Source organism: Amblyraja radiata, chromosome 11 (genome assembly GCF_010909765.2).
Source record: "Amblyraja radiata isolate CabotCenter1 chromosome 11, sAmbRad1.1.pri, whole genome shotgun sequence".
Taxonomy (NCBI): Eukaryota; Metazoa; Chordata; class Chondrichthyes; order Rajiformes; family Rajidae; genus Amblyraja; species Amblyraja radiata.
This window is the reverse complement of record NC_045966.1, coordinates 14,586,672-14,604,301: the sequence shown is the minus strand read 5'-3', so window position 1 is coordinate 14,604,301 and position 17,630 is coordinate 14,586,672. Positions and strand designations below refer to the sequence as shown.

The following is a 17,630-nucleotide window of genomic DNA, read 5'->3' as shown; positions in this document are numbered from 1 at the left end:
CCATTCGGCCCTTCGAACCTGCACAGCCATTCAATATGATCATAGCTGATCATCCAACTCAGTATCCTGTACCTGCCTTCTCTCCATACCCCCTGATCCCTTTAGCCACAAGGGCCACATCTAACTCCCTCTTAAATATAGCCAATGAACTGGCCTCAATTACCTTATGTGGCAGAGAATTCCAGAGATTCACCACTCTCTGTGTGAAAAATGTTTTTCTCATCTCGGTCCTAAAAGATTTCCCCCTTATCCTTAAACTGTGACCCCTTGTTCTGGACTTCCCCAACATCGGGAACAATCTTCCTGCATCTAGCCTGTCCAACCTCCTAAGAATTTTGTAAGTTTCTATAAGATCCCCCCTCAATCCTCTAAATTCTAGCGAGTACAAGCCGAGTCTATCCAGTCTTTCTTCATATGAAAGTCCTGACATCCCAGGAATCAGTCTGGTGAACCTTCTCTGTACTTCCTCTATGGCAAGAATGGCTTTCCTCAGATTAGGAGACCAAAACTGTACGCAATACTCCAGGTGTGGTCTCACCAAGACCCTGTACAACTGCAGTAGAACCTCCCTGCTCCTATACTCAAATCCTTTTGCTATGAATGCTAACATATCATTCACTTTCTTCACTGCCTGCTGCACCTGCATGCCTACTTTCAATGATTGGTGTACCATGACACCCAGGTCTCGTTGCATCTCCCCTTCTCCTAATTGGCCACCATTCAGATAATAGTCTACTTTCCTGTTTTTGCCACCAAAGTGGATAACCTCACATTTATCCACATTATACTGTTTGTCCCAAACATGATGGAGGGCACTGTAAATGGCCTCTAATGAGCTCCAAGATCCGTTATGGGAAAAAGGATATTTTAAGTTTAATTTAGATATACTGCGTGACAACAGGCACTTCGGACCACCGAGGCCACGCCGATCCCCGCATACTAACACTATCCCTCAACCCCAGGAACAATTTACAATTTTACCGAAGCTGATTAACCTACAAACCTGTACGTCTTTGGAGTGTGGGAGGAAACCGGAGCAACCGGAAAAAACCTACGCAGGTCACGGGGAGAACGTACAATGCCATAGAAACAGCACCCATAGCCAGGATCGAACCCCGGTCTCTGCCGCTGTCAGGCAGCAACTCTAACATGTTCCCGGTGTTGGGGGAGTCCAGAACTAGGGGCCACAGTTTAAGATTAAGGGGTAAGCCATTTAGAACGGAGATGAGGAAAAACATTTTCACACAAAGAGTTGTGAGTTTGTGGAATTCTCTGCCTCAGAGGGCGGTGGAGGCTGGTTCTCTGGATGCTTTCAAGAGAGATCTAGACAGAGCTCTTAAAGATAGCGGAGTCAGGGGATATGGGGAGAAGGCAGGAACAGGGTACTGATTGCGGATGATCAGCCGTGATCACATTGAATGGCGGTGCTGGCTCGAAGGGCCGAATGGCCTACTCCAGCACCTATTGTCTATTGTCCCATATTCATGTGTTGTGCCTTTCATAAACTAAATTTGTTTCTACTGCATGACATTTCAATGGTTAAGGCCATGCCAAGCTGCTTCACCCACCAACATAAACAATTGGCCATAGAAACAAAGGAAGATAAAGATAGTACAGCAATCAAAAGTTTCGCTAAAAAGATGTATTTTAATAAACATTTACACCTAATTTTAATAACCATTTACACTTCACACTGCTTCTCCAAGGCCACCAACATAATCATGGATGAGTCTCACCCACTTCTCTCTCTTCTCCCCTCTTCCATCCGGCAAGAGGTACAGAAATGTGAAAACACACACTTCCAGATTCAGGGACAGTTTCTTCCCAGCTGTTATCAGTCAACCGTACCATCCTGTCAACAACTAGAGAGCGGTCCCGAGCTACTATCTACCTCATTGGAGACCATCAGAGTATCTTTAATTGGACTTTATCTTGCAGTAAATATTATTCCCTCATCATGTATCTCTATTCTGTGGATAGCTCGATCGTAATCATGTATTGTCTCTCCACTGACTGGATAGCATGCAACAAAAGCTTTTCATGGTACCTCGATATATGTGACAATAAACTAAACTAATGTTCTTAAATGAGCAGGACTTAAGAGAATGAAGATATATTCACGGAGATATTCTACACAGGGAAGTTGGGGCAAAACCTCTAACAAGGGTATTTTAATAAATTGAAGGATAATTTGAGGATCCAAAAGAGATGACTACAGAATGCATATAAGATTTGAATAGTGTGAGAAATACCCAGTGTAGATAAAGGTTTGGAGTATTGAACAGAAGGTGCGAGTGTGTCGTGCAGCCCATTAGAATTGTTGGTCAGGATAGGAATTGAATAATGGATTTGGATGTAGGCAGCTTTTTTTGCAACAGAATGAATAGGGCTGAACAAGGGCAGCACAGTGGTGCAGCGGTAGCAGCTCCAGAGAACCGGGTTCGATCCTGGCTACACCTGATGTCTGCACGGAATTGGTGCATTCTCCCGTGACCTGCGTGGGCTTTCTCCAAGAATTTGGGTTTCCTCCCACACTCCAAAGGCGTACAGGTTTGCAGGTCGATTGTCTTGGTATAAATGTAAAATTGTCCCAAATGTAGAATAGTGTAAATATGCGGGGATCGCTGGCCGGTGCAGACTCAGTGGGCCAAGGGCCTGTTTCCGCACTGTATCTCTAAACTAAAAAAAAGATTTTGAAATTGCATATAGATCAGGTTCAGCCTGAGGAAGCAGATGAAAGGGTTGTTGATTTGTTGGTGAAGTCCTGCAGTTCATAACAATGACTGATGACAAATATTATAAAAACATATAGATAATGGACCGGGTTTTACTCTACAACTAACTCTGCTCTATAACATGGCGGCCATGGCGCAACGGTAGAGTTGCTGCCTTAGAGCCAGAGACCCGCGTTTGATCCTGACTATGGATGCAGTCTGTGCGGAGTTTGTACCTTCTCCCCATGACCTGCATGAGTTTTCTACGGGAATTCTGGTTTCCTCCCACGCTCGAAAGAGATACAGGTCCGTTCATTAATTGGCTTGGTATAATTGGAAATTGTCCCTAGTGAGTGGGATAACGTAAGTGTGCGAGGATCCCTGATCGGCGCAAACTCATTGGTGTTTCCGCACTGTATCACCAAACTAAACTAAGTCGCCTAAGACTTCATCCTCTATTGTGTTCACTCCATTGATTTTAGTGGAATAGACATTGGAGGCAAACCATAATGTGCTCATGCTACCACATGGTACGTTCAGCAATACACATTGGGGATGAGTACTGATACGTTTTTAATTCATTTTAAAGAGAGTACAAATTATTGGAAACAAACGTGAAAACATTTCGAACAGAAAATTTAGTTTCAAACTTTTAAAAAATTGTCAGAAAAATACCGTCTCACGTGCAGGTTGTTGCCTAGGTACAGTTGGTGGCATTAGTGACACTAACTGTGCCATCAGCTTTGCCCAGAGTTCCCCAGGAAATCATAACTTCCTCTTAACTATCACAATTTTCCAGAGCCAAATAACAGTCTGTCCAAGGCCACATGAAATTGCAAAATTGTGGATGTAGCTCAGTCCGTTACACAGACTAGACTCCCCACTATTGATCCCATCTACACTTCATGCTGCCTCGGAAAAGCAGCCAACGTATTCAAAGACCTAAGAAAGACAAAATGCTGGTGTAACTCAGCGGGACAGACAGCATCTCTGGAGAGAAGGAATGGGTGATGTTACAGGTTGAGACCCTTCTTCAGACTGAAGTCAGGGGAGAGGGAGATACATAGATAAGGAAATGTAAGGTGTGAGAACAGGACAAAGGGGATAGAGATCAAGGAAAATGTGGAATAGAACATTGTTAGTTGGGAGAAGGTAACAACAAAGCAAACAGAGATAAAATGTAGTCGGAGACAGTAAGACTGGTCAGAGAACTGGGAAGGGGAGGGGAGGAGAGAGAGGGAAAGCAAGGGTGACTTGAAGTTAGAGGTCAATTTTCATACCGCTGGGGTGTAAGCTGCTCAAGCGAAATATGAGGTGCTGTTCCTCCAATTTGCACTGGGCCTCACTCTGACAATGGAGGAGGCCCGGGACACAAAGGTCAGTGTGGGGATGGGAGGGGGAGTTAAAGTGTTTAGCAACCGGGAGATCAGGTAGGTTTAGGGGGAATAAGCGGAGGTGTTTAGTGTAATGATCACCAAGCCTGCGCTTGGTCTCGCCAAAATATAGGAGTCCATACTTGGAACAACGGATACAGTAGATGAGGTTTGGAGGAGGTCCAAGAGAATCTCTGCCTCACCTGAAAAGACTGTCGGGGTCCTTGGGTTCAAAGACGTATCCCACCCCGGTAACACCTTCTTCTCCCCACTCCAGTTTGGTAGAAGATGTGGATGCTTGATAGTGCACACCACCAGACTCAGGAACAGCTTCTTCCTGTTATCAGGCTTCAGAACGGTCCATCCATAAACTAGGGGTACTGTCCGATTCCCCACTACCTCATTGTGGACATTGGACTTTATCTCAGGAACTATAGCTCTATCATACTCTCTCTTTTTCACTGCTCTACCTATTGTACATGAGTTTGCCTCAATTGTATTTATATTTAGTAGTATCCAAATTGATTAAATAGCTTGCAAAACAAAGCACTGTGACAAGGGTAAACCTAGACCCATTTTTACTGTTAACAATAACAGTCCAGGTGACCTGGAACTAGTTTATTAAGACACTTATCGATTACATTGTTTGCAAGGAGTGTAATTTCAAAGTATTCATGTGACACAACCTTACAATTGTTCTAAAATAATCTCTTGTCATCTGCTTAAATATCTTGTCAGTTCAATGTATTAAAATGCCTTAAAACTCAGCATTTTTATTTGACAGTTCACTACAGATCTTTTTGTTAACTGAAGCAAGCAACAATGGTTTACAATCAGCATTAGAATTCAATTATCATCAACAATTATTGTTGCACCCAGAGGATGGTGTGGATATGCAACAAGCTGCCAGAATGAAGTCGTAGTCAATTACAATGTTTAAAAGGCATGTCATTACAGCAGAAGTAGGGCATTCAACCCATCGAGTTTACTCCATCATTCAATCATGCCCGATCTACCTTTCCCTCTTAACCCCATTCTACCTTCTCCCCATAACTCTTGACCCCCTTACTCATCAAGAATCAGTCACTCCACCTCAAAAATGCCCAATGACTTGGCCTCCACAGCCGTCTGTGGCAAAGAATTCCACAGATTCATCACCTCGTGACAAAAGTAATTCATCCTCACCCCCTTTCTAAAGGTGGTTTCTTTTATTCTGAATATGGAGGGGAAATGTTTGGAGGGAGATGGGCCAAATGCAGACAAATGGGAGCAGCTCAGAAAGGTACCTTGATCAACATGAACAAGTTGGGCTGTAGGCCTTTCTCCATTTGTATACTTCTATGATTCAATTTATTTTAAAACGCCCAAAAATGACTGTTCAAAAGTACTCATTGAAAAGCGATTGCATGCTCCCACTGTTAATTTGAGGTAAACACTCATTCTATATCTATGAGAATCACTTAATGCCATCGGGAATCTCAATTTACCAAGAAACTAAATCAGCCATATTTCCAACTTGCTCCTGGGCTAGATACTAATTGTAAATATAGAGAAGTAGGGAGCACAGTGACGCAGCAGTGGAGTTGCTGCCTTACAGCACCAGAGACCCAGGTTCAATCCCGACTACGGCTGCTGTCTGTACGCCGGTTGTACCTTCTCCCCGTGACCTGCGTGTGGGTTTTCTCCAGGATTTCTGGTTTCCTCCCACATCTCCAAAGACGTACAGGCTTGTAGGTTTATTGGCTTGGTATAATTGTAAATTGTCCCTCATGTGTAGGGTAGTGTTAGTGCGCGGGCATCGCTGGTTGCTGGTCGCTGGTCGGCACCGACTCAGTGGGTCAATGGGCCTGTTTCCACGCTCTATCTCTAAATTAAACCAAAAATTATTAACAATGTAATTGTCCAACATGACAACATGTACCCTTAATTTTGTCATTGTAGGGTCATCTGGGCTCTCGTATGGTTTCTTCAAAATAAATGTAGAATTGGGCCCACCAAAAGACATTGACAATTTAAGCAACCATTAAAACTGGAATGGACAGTGTAGGAGTAGTTCACCAAGCCTCTCAAGTTTAATTCACCATTGAATATGATCACGGCTGATCTATGCTGGCCTCAACTCATCTTCTGTGCCAGCTCCCCGTGACCCCAATTACTCAAATCTTCCAAAACATTCTCTACCTCGAGTTAAATACTATTATTAAACCAGCCTCTGAGGTAGAGAATTACAGAGATTCACCACAATCTGTGAGTAGAAATCTCTGCGCACCCTCCATTTTAACTGACCGGCCTCTCCCTCCAAGAAAAACATTTCCACGTCTCTCCCTCCATCTCTCTTCAGATCATATTTATGTCTTAAAAAGGTCACCCCTCGTTCTTCTAAACTCCAAACGGCAGTCAGAACATTTACCAATTAATTAATAACATTTACTAAAATATTCTGTATATTTTCTAGCAAAGTATTCATAAAGGAAATCAGGAACCCTTTCCGGATATTGGAAATGAATATTCCATTGATAAATTAATAATTGTCAATCAGCGAAAACGGTGGCAGGTGTTATACCCCATAGCAATGCATCATTATTTCCCAGTTGTCGCTGTTATCTACACCCAAATGTGGTAAAACGTGGAGCTCAGTTATCTTTTGAGCCATTGGGAGTCCCGCCAGAGTTGGAATTTACGCAAGACTATTGGGCAAAGACTCTGATCCAACGTCATAAAGAAATGTTACTTTATGTGCAAACCTGCAGTGAAGCGCAGTGGACCTTGGTGGTGACATTTGTCGGTGTCTTTTGCACTTGCAGGGACTGGAAGTGCCGTTGAAGGAATTATTGATAGGTTTCTGCAATTATTAACACTGCTGCAACAGACCAGTGACAGAAAATGCAAATGTTTCAGCGGAGGACAGTGCCAATTAGACAAGTTACTTATTCCCAATGGTCTTCATCTCCTATCGTACCACCTGATCTGTACGTTTCCAAGCAAATAGATGTATTCTATTACAATATTGATTTGTGCCTTTTAGATGCAAGTTATATCCCAAAATGCTCCAAATCTGCTCTTTTACCCATAGTATTTAGATGTAAGATCAATAATTTGTTAATGTGGCGGACCAATTGAATTATACCAATTGAAACTACTTTGGTTCCGTCTTCACTAAGGAAGACATAAATAATCTGCCGGAAATAGCAGGGGACCGCGGGTCAAAGGAGTTGGAGGAATTGAGTGAAATCCAGGTTAGCTGGGAAGTGGTGTTGGGTAAATTAAATGGATTAAAGGCCGATAAATCCCCAGGGCCAGATAGGCTGCATCCCAGAGTACTTAAGGAAGTAGCTCCAGAAATAGTGGATGCATTAGTAATAATCTTTCAAAACTCTTTAGATTCTGGAGTAGTTCCTGAGGATTGGCGGGTAGCAAACGTAACCCCACTTTTTAAGAAGGGAGGGAGAGAGAAAACGGGGAATTACAGACCAGTTAGTCTAACATCGGTAGTGGGGAAACTGCTAGAGTCAGTTATTAAAGATGGGATAGCAGCACATTTGGAAAGTGGTGAAATCATTGGACAAAGTCAGCATGGATTTACAAAAGGTAAATCATGTCTGACGAATCTTATAGAATTTTTTGAGGATGCAACTAGTAGCGTGGATAGGGGAGAACCAGTGGATGTGGTGTATCTGGACTTCCAGAAGGCTTTCGACAAGGTCCCACATAAGAGATTAGTTTACAAACTTAAAGCACACGGCATTGGGGGTTCAGTATTGATGTGGATAGAGAACTGGCTGGCAAACAGGAAGCAAAGAGTAGGAGTAAACGGATCCTTTTCACAATGGCAGGCAGTGACTAGTGGGGTACCGCAAGGCTCAGTGCTGGGACCCCAGCTATTTACAATATATATTAATGATCTGGATGAGGGAATTGAAGGCAATATCTCCAAGTTTGCGGATGACACTAAGCTGGGGGGCAGTGTTAGCTGTGAGGAGGATGCTAGGAGACTGCAAGGTGACTTGGATAGGCTGGGTGAGTGGGCAAATGTTTGGCAGATGCAGTATAATGTGGATAAATGTGAGGTTATCCATTTTGGTGGCAAAAACAGGAAAGCAGACTATTATCTAAATGGTGGCCGGCTAGGAAAAGGGGAGATGCAGCGAGACCTGGGTGTCATGGTACACCAGTCATTGAAAGTGGGCATGCAGGTGCAGCAGGCAGTGAAGAAAGCGAATGGTATGTTAGCTTTCATAGCAAAAGGATTTGAGTATAGGAGCAGGGAGGTTCTACTGCAGTTGTACAGGGTCTTGGTGAGACCACACCTGGAGTATTGCGTACAGTTTTGGTCTCCAAATCTGAGGAAGGACATTATTGCCATAGAGGGAGTGCAGAGAAGGTTCACCAGACTGATTCCTGGGATGTCAGGACTGTCTTATGAAGAAAGACTGGATAGACTTGGTTTATACTCTCTAGAATTTAGGAGATTGAGAGGGGATCTTATAGAAACTTACAAAATTCTTAAGGGGTTGGACAGGCTAGATGCAGGAAGATTGCTCCCGATGTTGGGGAAGTCCAGGACAAGGGGTCACAGCTTAAGGATAAGGGGGAAATCCTTTAAAACCGAGATGAGAAGAACTTTTTTCACACAGAGAGTGGTGAATCTCTGGAACTCCCTGCCACAGAGGGTAGTCGAGGTCAGTTCATTGGCTATATTTAAGAGGGAGTTAGATGTGGCCCTTGTGGCTAAGGAGATCAGAGGGTATGGAGAGAAGGCAGGTACGGGATACTGAGTTGGATGATCAGCCATGATCATATTGAATGGCGGTGCAGGCTCGAAGGGCCAAATGGCCTACTCCTGCACCTAATTTCTATGTTTCTATGTTTCTATGTTCAACGGTTCTACCGGCAGAATTAGTCCATTTGGCCCATCAAGTCTACTACTCTGCCATTCAATCATGGCTAATCTATCTCTCCCTCCTAACCCCATTCTCCTGCCTTCCCCCCATAACTTCAGACACCCTAAAGGGGCTGTCCCACTGCGGCGACCTAATTGGCGAGTTTAGAAGAGTTTTAAAAAGTGTCATGTTGAAGACCTCCTTCGACTATGGTGAAGACTAGCTTCGGGAAAATTGGACACCGAATAGTGGAGAGTGAAGATGACCTCATTCGATTTCCTTCAACCTCCCTTCGACTATGTTGAAGACTGTCTGCGATTACCTTTGATTACCTACGAATAACATGCCGACCTACTTCGACTAAACCTACGAGTAAAAAAAAGATTTTTTCCATGGCGACCTTTTTTTACTCTTGTGCATTTTTCAGCATGTTGAAAAATACACAGCGACCTAGCTGAGGTCTCGAGTACGCGGGGACTATTCTCGAGCATCAAGGAGAGTTACAAAGACCTCCTAGGACCTGGTGCCGACCATGCTGCAACTGAGTCGAGGGCAAACTCTTCTAAACTCGCCAATTAGGTCGACGCAGTGGGACAGGACAGCCCCTTTACTGGTCAAGAATCTGTCAATCTCCGCCTTAAAAATATGCATTGACATGGCCTCCACAGCCATCTGTGGCAATGAATTCCACAGATTTTCAGCCTCATTTACCCCTGGATTTTGATTAAAAGGAATTTGGTGATGGTAGAGACATTGCTTGGTTTGCTTGGTTTCTCCCTTGTTGTAACAACCATGGTGATGTTCATCCATCAACTCGAGGCTGAGCATTGCCCTGGTCTTGGGACAGGCATTTTAGAACATGGAACAGTGCAACACAGTAACAGGCCCACAATTGCCATGGCAAACACGATGCCAAATTTAACTAATATCTGCACGGACAAGATCCATATCCCTCAATATGCGCCTATCTAAAAGCCACCATCACATCTGCCTCCACCACCAACCCTGGCAACACGATCCAGGCACCCATCACTCTGTGCAAAATCCTTGCCTCACGCATCTCCTTCAAATTTTGCCCTTCTCACCTTAAAAGGTATCCCCTAAAAAGGAAATAAAAATAAACTCTGCCAGTGTTTTATGATAGCCACACAACACACTGAAAAAAATGTTCTCGGTATGAAGACAGAACTTTTGCACCATAAGCACAAACCTACTGCCAGTGCTAAAATTATCATCGGCAGCTGGATCTGCAATAGACTTCTTTTTTAAACCAGTAATAAAATATTTAACTGTTATGCAATCACATTGTCTAAAGTTAGAATTCATTTTTTACCTCAGTGACCAATTTTAATACTAATAATTATGTCCAATTAGTTTTTAAGAAGGTAAAATATAGAACAGTAGAGCAGAAGAACAGGCCCTTCAGCCAACAATGTCTGTGCAGTACATGATGACAAGACCATATTTCATCTACCTGCACATAATCCATATCCCTCCATTCCCTGTATATCCATGTGCCTATCCAGGTCTCTTAAATGCCACTATCGTATTTGCCTCAATCATCATATCTAGCATTTCAGGCACTACCCCATCTATGCCGCTCGTCATTTTATACTCTTCTATCAGGTCTCCACCCACAACCTCTGTCATTCCAGAGAAGATAATCTCCCTGTAGCTAATGCATCCTAATCCAGGCGTCATTCTGGTAAATGAGGGGCCTCGGTGCATTTCTACTATTTCGTCAAAACAAAAGGATCAGATTTTATTGCAGGTTGTAAAACACAATACAATTATTGGTAAAAGTTACAAAAGCAGAAAATGCCACACAAGATGTGAGCCAAGTCAAATGGGCAAATCAAGATATGAGCACATAACATGTTTTGAAAGAACAGATCCAAACTAGACACAAAGTGCTGGCACAACTCAATGGGTCAGACAGCATCTCTGGACAAAGTGCTGGTGTAGCTCAGCAGGTCAGGTGGCTAACTGCATACTAGCGCATAGAAGGAACGCACAATTGGTGCCTGCATATTTATTTCTACTTAATCACCTGATACAAAGTACAGTTCTAGTTTGCAGTGTTAACGGCCTGTCCCACTGTAGGAGGCAATTCGAGAGTTCTCCCGAGTTCTCCCCTGATTTGAGCTTGTGTATTGTACGTAGCTGGAACGTAGGAGCTCGTGGATGTCACGTAGCATACGAGTAACAGTAGGTACTCGGGAAATCCGGTAAACACGTGATGTTTTTTCAACACAGTGAAAAATGTCCACAAGTAAAAAAATTCTCGTGATGAAATTTAAAAAAACTTTTTACTCATATGAGCCCCTACGTACCCGCTACGTACATTACATGAGCTCGAATCAGGGGAGAACTCGGGAGAACTCTTGAATTACCTCGTACAGTGGGACAGGCCCTTTAGGTATTGCATCTATGCACAAGTTTGCAGTTATGTGATTTTCCTCATTCCCCATCACCCGCAACTAAGAAACTTCCGCATTTCTCAACTGCAGCTGTTCTTTAGTACTTACCAAGAGTGCATAAAGGAGCACCCTGTCCATTCATGTTGAATTAGCGTAAGATGCTTCATTAGCTCTGGTGACTCATTTTATTGAGCAGAAAGGTACCAATGCTTAATACACTGGCTGAAATATATCTTAAATCCATCCACTAGGAATTAAGTAACTGGCAAAGGAGCGACGATGCAGATCATCACAGTGGCGCAGCGGTAGAATTACTGCCCAACAGTGCCAGAGACCTGGGTCCGATCTTGACTACAGGTGCTGTCTGTATGGAGTTTGTACGTTCTCCATGTGATCTTGTAAGTTCGTATGTTCTCCATGTGATCTTGTAAGTTCGTATGTTCTCCCTGTGACTGGGTGCTCCAGTTTCTTCACACCGTCCAAAGACGTACAGGTTTGTAGATAACATTGTAAATTGTCTAGTGCTAGTGTACGGGGTGATTGCTGGTCGGCGTGGACTTCGGTGGGCCGAAGAGCCTGTTTCCGCACTGTATCTCTAAAGCCTAAAGCAAAGTCCAATGATGTTTTTGAAGATAGCACATGTTGGGTATTTTCCAAGTCATGTTGGAAGAGGAGTAGACTCTATGGGCTGAATGGCCTAATTCTGCTCCTATGACTTATGTTTGTCAAAGTTATTGAAAATTTCAAAACATTTCTTGTGAATGTACACAGTTATCCGTTGCATGAATCTGAACATCTAAGGGTTTGGATGAGCATCAGATTACTGTCCTTCGAGCACAGTACATCCATCCAATTCTGTATTCTGCTTTTTCTTCTTCAAGAATTGACTCATGAGCAGGTAACTTGTTGACAAAACATCAATAACGAAAAGATTTAAGTTTTAACACCCTCTTGATGGACAGCATAATCATCGGGAATCGAGAGGGCTCTGGGTAGCTTCATGCATCAATAATCAAAAGCAATCTCCAACATCAATAATTCGATCTAGCACGCAACTTCATCTAATCCTTAGACTATATCATTTCAGTTTGGAAAGACATTTATTGATATTGGCTTTGACAAACATAAGGCTGCATTTATAGCTAACTCCTAGATGCCCTGATAATATTTGATCTCTGATTTCTTATCAACTAAACTAGCTCTCAGCTGTCTTTCACAGTTGACTACACTGCTTGGTTTAGATTTGTATGAAAAATGGCTAGTGCTGCCCTTCTTCGAAGGTTGGCTCCCATCTTCATATTTTTCATGCTGCTAGGCCAGAAACTATTATATTATTAACTTTAAATTCATAACTGGCCTACAATGCTAAACTCATACCTGGTACTATAATTTTACACTATTGGCCCAATTCATTTTCTCCTTCCACTGTAGTTTAGAAGGATGAGGGGGCCTTCATTTAAACGTACCGAATAACTGAAAGGCCTGGATGGAGTGGATGTGGAGAGGATGTGTCCACTAATGGGAGAGTCTAGGACCAGAGGCCATAGCCTCAGAATACAAGGACGTACTTTTAGAAAGGAGATGAGGAGGAATTTATTTCGTCAGAGTGCGATGAATCTGTGGAATTCATTGCCACAGATGATTGTGGAGGCCAAGTCAATTGATTTTTTTCTAAAGCAGAGATTTAGAGGTTATGGGGAGAAGTCAGGAGAATGTGGGTTGCGAGGGAAAGATAGATCAGCCTTGATTGAATGGCGGAGTAGACTTGATGGGCCGAATGGCCCAATTCTGCTCCTACATCTTATGAACTGATGCAAGGCTGGTGTGATGTACAGACTTTGTAAAATGATATAACAATTACCCTATGTAGGCAGAGAGGCCTTATGCATATGCGTACCATGGTGAATCCATGTCTACCTTCGGGAAGTACCCGTAAATAAATGGTGTACTTGGTTTCTTTGGGTCCATTATGCAGTGCTCTGCAAATGAATCTTAGGTCAATATTTCTAAATTAAGCAGTAATTTTGTGAAAGCTCAAACAGAATTTGACAGAACTTTGTTGCTAAATCGATTCCCATACAACAGACACATTTATTTTAAAAATAAATGAGGCAACGACACAGGAGCCAGGATTTCACTGGGGTTTCCTACCTCCCAGGGACAGACAATACTCTGCTAATGATTCATAAAAAATGAACACAAGCTATCTCTTAGGAGCTCCAATGAAATTTTTTCCTGGGTTACAGATTTTCTTTTGTCAAATGAAACACTTGTTTATAATTGAAAATATTACTTATTCATATTATTGAGGCTACCATAAATTGTAAATATGAATTATGCAATGTGTTATTAGGGGAGCACTAAGTCTCAAAGCATCAATTTATTGATGGCTTTTGTCGAGAGCTCAAAAAGAAACTGAAGATAAAAGGCAAAATAAGATTCCACGTAATTTTACATTCTTAAGACATAAAACAGCATAATTTCGATTAATCACCCTGACATACAGCGTAAGCTTTGTCAGTGCTCAATTTTGTGATTTTACAATCTGTACGATCACCAAAGCATGAGATTTAACAGCAAATGACCATTCACCAACTTGCTTTCCCAAATTTGTAATTACCTGATGCCAAATGAATTTTTTTTGGTTATCAATTCAGCCAATGTTATTTCATGGGCATTCCATTTTTTTAAAACAGTTCTAGAGAAGCACTCTAGTTTTTTTGGCTAAATGTCGTTTACTTGTCTCCTCTTTGATCCACAAGCAGAGCCAAGTATTAAAGATGGCTGAACGAAGACATTTCAGGAGGGATAGGTAAATCAATCTCATGTAGTGCATTCGCTGCCTTCGGTACGATGGGAGCAGCATTACCTTCAACATTTTTCTCCAAGAGCTGTTTGTTCATGTTTTAAATCTCAATGGGGTTTTTTTGTGGTAAACAAAACTTTAAAATGTCTATTTTCATTAAAAAGTTACATTGCTTGTTGCACTAGAGCTACACTTAAGAAGAAACTTGGTGGGAATTAAGTAAAATCAACCTTTTCTCCCCCCCAACAAGAGGGAAACCAGATGATCATTTTTTGCTTTTTGATCCATATTAATCCTACCTTTTGCCAAGTGTGGTGGTCAGAAAACACTCACTCAATTTATTCCAGATTAAATCTCTCCAACAATGAAAAATTATAATAACTAAAAATCTAACAATAATTATAGTTTTAAGAAAGCTCAGTAAGAAATCCTGCATCACTACCAATTTCAAACAGAGCTGCCTCATGTTCACCCTCTGTGCAATGGGTATTCATCTTAATTCTTCTTCCCCCCCCCCCCAAATGGATGATAATTCTTCAAAGGCTTTTCAGCTTGGTACCTTAAGGCTACTTCACGTCACAGAATCAAACATGGATTTTGTCGTACAAATTGGCAACAATAATTTAATGTACGTTGGTGCTATTGATAACATGGAAAACACATGAACAGCAATAATCAGAGTCACGCAGAAGGACATAAATTTGCTCGCTTCTGGAAGGAGACCAACACACATCGTTAATATTTTACGACTAATGTGCCCATAATCTCCGGATGATTTTCGGGGGGCTCCATGCATTCCACCTCCATTACCCGACTGATAATGAATCAAAACATTCATTGAAAATAAAGCCACTATATATTTGGGTACACAAATAAAGACAGGTGCATTTTCTTCCTGTACCTCCAATGTATTTCCAAAGTCATACAGACAGTTTCATCCTAGCCATTGGGCAAGGCCCGCGTGATTTAAAATCCTCGATTACTTGCAATCTTTTAATTAGATGCAGCAACCAAGTACACAGTTACATCAAATCATTTGCTATTTTCTTTTTAACTAAAATACTTAAGAATGCACTGGAGCCGAGCCACCACAGCGCAGAAAACAAAGACAAATAAAAGCTATGGATGAGTATCTTCTGAGGTGCTTTCAGTGGGAAGCACAATTCTAAATCAGATAAAGTGGGATGAAACTGCTGGAAGAGGATATCAGTGAGTCAACTGTGTAGGGAGGAACTGCAGGTGCTGGTTTAAACCGAAGATAGACACAAAAAGCTGAAGTAACTCAGCGGATCAAGACTGCATCTCTGCATTTCTCCTGAGATGCTGTCTGGCCTGCTGAGTTACTCCAGCTTTTTGTGTCTATCTTTAGCATCAGTCAACTGCTGGATGGGGGCTTTGTCCCTTGATTTTGATCGAGTAAAACTAACAGGCAAGTCAGCAACCACCATGATCCAATGGCAGCCTCATCATGTTAATGCACTGGCAGACAGAGTTTTTTGTAGCTTCCACTCATAAATATTATTTTTTGGATAAATATTATGTAAATGCCAAGGTGCTTCCTTTGTATAACGTCACATTTTTACACGGTTTAAAAAAAAAACTGAGGATGATGGATGGCTGGCAGCGCTGGAGTTTGAAATGACCTTAACAGAACCAATTCATAATCAACAAAACAATCTTGTTTGCATTTAAAATGTTCAGATCAACCTTCAAGCATGCTACCGGATGAAATGAAACAAGACATTTGCATCTCTATGGAATTCACCTCAACATAGCACTCAAGCAGGCAACCAAACAATCTTGAAATATATCTTCCACAAATATACAGCAGTACACTTTTGTGGTGATTTAAATGGAAGTCCCCTCCCCTTTTCACCGATGTGCCAGGAATAATCTAAATGTACTGCAAAGGGTGCAAGATGTACATTTCACTACATTATCGGATTCAGTATCCCAACACAATACCATTTGGCGTGGAAATGGCATAGTAATAAAACTTAGCCAGAATGAACGCAGACAATGAATGTTGGTGTGCACTTGTCAAAACGCGAGGGGGATATCTCTAAATGAATCACCAAATATCTTTCACACTTATCACCAACTATTAAAAACCTAGCAGAAGCCTACAATTATACATTTCTAGCACGCTAACAGAATCGCAGAACATGCAACGGATATTTAAATCGGCAGCAGATTTGCTTCACACAATAAACATATTGAGCGGGCTATTTCTGCGAGTTGGGGGTATGTACCATTTCACAGTTTGCATGGGCTTTATCTTGCCGTCTTCAATATAAGCGCAGGGTCAGCACCTCTATTGTGTAAAGCGACGAAGCACATTAACGTGGCCGAAACACTGAACTCCACAGCAAACACGCTTTTATTATTTTTTAAAAGGTACCTACATCTCGGAATTTGTTCCAGTATTTGAGCTCCTTGTCATATTGGGAGACAGTAGTCAACCATTTCTCATTATCCAGGAAACTGACACCATTGGTCGCTTCTGGACGCCTGCTTTCAACTTCGAGGGAAACCGCGATAAAAACACCCACCAGTGTCGCAAGCATCTGGAAAAAAGATAGGGATTCGCACTCAAAAGGCAGCAACAGCAGCAACAACAACAACAACAAATAATATCAGGAGTAATTAACTCTTCTCATCATTGATTCGAGAAAACAAAAACCCCATATAATCTTCGCAGCTCACCTTGCTGGCTGTGCGGGTAGCTCTGCTCTGTCTGGGCGAGGGGGAGAGAGCTGCGCGTTTGACTGGCTGCTTTGTGATGGTGCGGATGGGTTGGGGAGTGAGCCGTGCACAGGAGACATCGATCACTGTGCATTAACACACGGTGTGGCGCCACCTCCCATCCAACGCGTGCAATTAACACGGCACCGCTCCTGACGTCGCTTTATTCCCGCCTCTCCCTCTCCCTCCTGCACATTTGTTGTTCTTATTTTGATTTTTTCTTTTGGTTCTTATTTTAGATACGGGTCGCCCGGTTTACCGTCAAGCCGCAAAGAGGCTGCTTGCTGTTGTTGTCTTTACTGGACAAGGAAATCTCATGACACTGAGCCCTTGCTCCCACGTTTCAACCAGAAATTGGACATTAAGTGCAACTTGACACAAACACCAGTAAAGGAAAAAAAATTACGATCCATAAATAGTCACGTGACAATAAACCGAAAAAGTATACATGGGCGTAATCGATTGAGTGTGAGATGTCCATTGTGTAAAATCAGAAATAGTCTGTTACAAGAACTAAGTAAGAACGTCATCACATATTGGCCCGAGGAAAAGTTTGCAGGACAACAGGCGTAATAAGCCAGTTTGGTATTCCGACTGAGCATGCCCAGGTCATAGGTCACTGGAGATAAACATTGGATCGAACTGGGTCTCCCGCGCTGCATGTGCTGTTGAATTGCTACTGGAGTTAGCGA

General features: G+C 42.3%; 1 protein-coding gene across 3 annotated transcripts in view; it reads right to left on the bottom strand.

Moving 5' to 3' along the window:
* The window catches only part of spock1 (SPARC (osteonectin), cwcv and kazal like domains proteoglycan 1), a 389,701-nt gene extending 372,671 nt beyond the window's left edge, over positions 1 to 17,030 (bottom strand). For 2 of the 3 annotated variants that reach the window (XM_033029372.1, XM_033029375.1), the window contains exons 1-2: positions 16,900 to 17,029; positions 16,599 to 16,760 (exon numbers count right to left, since the gene is read on the bottom strand). In XM_033029372.1, the coding sequence (XP_032885263.1) occupies positions 16,599 to 16,760 (162 nt within the window). In that variant the 5' untranslated portion in view covers positions 16,900 to 17,029. Of the gene's footprint in view, positions 1 to 16,598; positions 16,761 to 16,899 lie in introns of all 3 variants that reach the window. The other variant, XM_033029374.1, reaches the window with a different exon arrangement.
* Between the last annotated feature and the right edge of the window lie 600 nt (positions 17,031 to 17,630).